General features: G+C 40.3%; 1 protein-coding gene across 1 annotated transcript; it reads left to right on the top strand.

Annotated features, from left to right (window-relative positions):
- The first annotated feature begins 1,316 nt into the window (after positions 1-1,316).
- LOC123310298 (histone H1-like) lies at positions 1,317-1,764 on the top strand. The gene is made up of 2 exons (XM_044893763.1): positions 1,317-1,517; positions 1,585-1,764. The coding sequence occupies exons 1-2, from the start codon at positions 1,317-1,319 to the stop codon at positions 1,762-1,764; spliced, it is 381 nt and encodes a 126-aa protein (XP_044749698.1).
- The last annotated feature ends 1,488 nt before the right edge of the window (positions 1,765-3,252 follow it).

The following is a 3,252-nucleotide window of genomic DNA, read 5'->3' as shown; positions in this document are numbered from 1 at the left end:
CAGTGGCCTTTTCAACAAAGTGTGATATCAATTCCTCAAAAACTGTTGGATCAATTCGACCCAAATCCCGAAACTGTACTCAGTTTTCGAATTGAGATGCACATGTTGAATTTCAGTTCGTTAGTTCAGATAGGAATTGAGATTTCAGTGGTCGATTCGACATATTATCATTTCAATTCCTAAGGAACTATTGGATCAATTCGACCACAATCTCGGAACTGTACACAGTTTTCGAAATGAGATGCACATGTTGAATTTCAGTTCGATAGTTCTGATAGGAATTGAGATTTCAGTGGTCGATCGACAAAATATTATTTCAATTCCCAAGGAACTATTGGATCAATTCGACCCAAATCCCGAAACTGCACATAGTTTTCGGATTGAGATGCACCTGTTGAATTTCAGTTCGATAATTCAGATAGGAATTGAGGTTTCAGTGGTCAATTCGGCAAAGTGTGATATCAATTCCTCGAAAACTGTTGGATCAATTCGAACCAAATCTCGAAACAGCACATGGTTTTCGAATTGAGATGCACATGTTGAGTTTCAGTTCGATAGTTCTGATAGGAATTGAGATTTCAGTGGCCGATTCGACAAAATATCATTTCAATTCCCAAGGAACTATTGGATCAATTCGACCCAAATCCCGAAACTGTACTCAGTTTCTCCCTTTCTGTCAGAAGCAACGAACTGAAATTCAACATATGCATCTCAATTCGAAAACTATCTACAGTTTCAAGATTTGGCTCGAATTGATCCAACAATTTTTGTGAAATTGATTTCACACTTTGCCGAATTGACCACAGAAATCTCAATTCCTATCTGAATTATCGAATTGAATGAAACTCAATACGTATATCCCAGTTCAAAAATTGTGTACAGTTTCGAGATTTGGATCGAATTTTGATGGTCAATCAATAAAAGAAAAACTTGTATTCATCATGAATTGTTCGACCAAGGAGACTCAAATTTCGAAATAATAACTAATGATAAGAATATCCGGGAACCTTGACAAGAGCGACTTTCGCAAGTCTGGGAAGAATAGTTTCGGTCCGTCAAAAATGACATATCGTCTTTTTTTCCATATCGCATTCGTCCGAAATACGATGCAATGATGAACCCAATAATTGGTACAAATAAAAAATTCTAAATTCCTCGAGATTGCGCAGGAAACTTGCAATTTCAAGTCCTTAGCAATAATTTACCAACCAATCGCCCGTCAAATTTCCGTCAACTTCGCTAATATCGGTACCACTATCAGAAGAAATCTAAGGTGTAAAGGTTAAACAATGTCATTTTCAACTTCCGAGTCTGAAATGCGACAGGCAACTACGCCCGCCACTGCTGTTGGTAAGACGCTGAAAAAAGCTGAGAAAAAAACCTCAGCAAGGTCAAAACATGTCAAACCCAGCCATCCCCCAACTTCCGATATGGTTAATCGTGCCATCAAAGGATTGAAAGAAAGGAGCGGATCCTCGTTGCATGCTTTCAAGAAATACATCGGTTCGAATTACAAGGTCGATTCTGAAAAACTTGCACCGTTCATAAGAAAAGACCGCTGTACAGTCCGGTTCCTTGATTCAGACCAAAGGAAAAGAAGCGTCTGGCTCTTTCAAATTGGCCGCAGGCGTTTCTACAACAAACGCGTCGAAGAAATTTGCGAAAAAATTGGTCAAGTCGGCCGATGGAGCAAATAAGAATGCATCACCTACAATGGCAGCCGACAAGAAGAACACATCACCTGCCAGGTCTACATCTATCTAGTGAGTAGGTCGGAAAAGAGAGCGGCAATTGCAACAGAAAAGAAGCCAAAATTAACGAAATCTCCCTCGAAAGCTAAGAAGGCAAACAAAAAGCCGACGAAGAAGTCCAAAGCACCGAAACCAAAAACGGTCAAATCAGTAACGGCTCCGAAGAAAGTAACGTCTCCCAAAAAGCAAACGTAAAACGTATATAATTTTGGAAGGAAAAAAATTTAAATCCGGTCCTTTTCAGGGCCTCTAGAATTTTCTATCAAATATTACTTTTATAGATTTTCGCTCGCTAGAGATACGATGTCAGACAAGATGTTTTCATCGAACACGACATAGCATCATTTCAATTCCTAAGGAACTATTGAATCAATTCGACAAAAATCTCGAAACTGTACACAGTTTTCGAATTGAGATGCACATGGTGAATTTCAGTTCGATAGTTCTGATAGGAATTGAGATTTCAGTGGTCAATTCGGCAAAGTGTGATATCAATTCCTCGAAAACTGTTTTATCAATTCGAACCGAATCTTGAAACTGAACATAGTTTTCGGATTGAGATGCACATGTTGAATTTCAGTTCGAAAGGACCGTGGGGACCTGTGGACTTCAGTTCTACCTGGGGTTAGGCCCCCACAGTTGCTGGCGGTGTGGCAATGAAGGCCACCACAGGGAGGAATGCCGAGGGGAAAGGACGAAGTTCTGTTCCAGGTGCGGCCGTGTGGGGGTCCTTTCCAGGGTGTGTTGCGTTAGAGATAGGGGACCAGGGACCGCCAGAACTGCCTCAGGACCGACCGCAACTCCAGGGAGCAGGACAGAGGCCATACTGCCGGACTCCCGACTGAGGCCCGCCGTACCGCCAACACCGTCAGAACCGTCGCCGCCCACATCGTTGCCGCCCCTACCGAAGTAGAAGGTGAAAATGGATTAGAATTACCGAAAAAAAAATTACCGATTATTAAAATGATACCGTTCCGAAAAATATCTTTTATTGCACCAACCGAAATGGTGGATGCGCTAACCGGAGTAGTAGTGGATTCGTCAAAATATCATTTCAATTCCTAAGGAACTATTGGATCAATTCGAACCAAATCTTGAAACTGCACATAGTTTTCGCATGCATCTCAATACGCAACTCAATTCGAAAACTATGTACAGTTTCAAAATTTGGCTCGAATTGATCCAACAGTTTATGGGAAATTGATATCACACTTTGCCGAATTGACCTCTGAAATCTCAATTCTTATCAGAACTATCGATATGAAATTCAACATGTGCATCACAATTCGAAAACTATGTGATGTTTTAAGATTTGGGTCGAAATGATCAAACGGTTTTTGAGAAATTCATATCACACTTTGCCGAATTGACCACAGAAATCTTAATTCCTATCTGAATTATCGAACTGAATGAAACTCAATACGTATATCTCAGTTCAAAAATTGTGTAGAGTTTCGAGATTTGGATCGAATTTTGATGGTCAATGAATAAAAGAATAAGT

This window comes from Coccinella septempunctata, chromosome 3 (genome assembly GCF_907165205.1).
Source record: "Coccinella septempunctata chromosome 3, icCocSept1.1, whole genome shotgun sequence".
Classification (NCBI taxonomy): Eukaryota; Metazoa; Arthropoda; class Insecta; order Coleoptera; family Coccinellidae; genus Coccinella; species Coccinella septempunctata.
The sequence above is the reverse complement of the archived record's forward strand: the minus strand, read 5'-3'. Positions and strand labels throughout refer to the sequence as shown.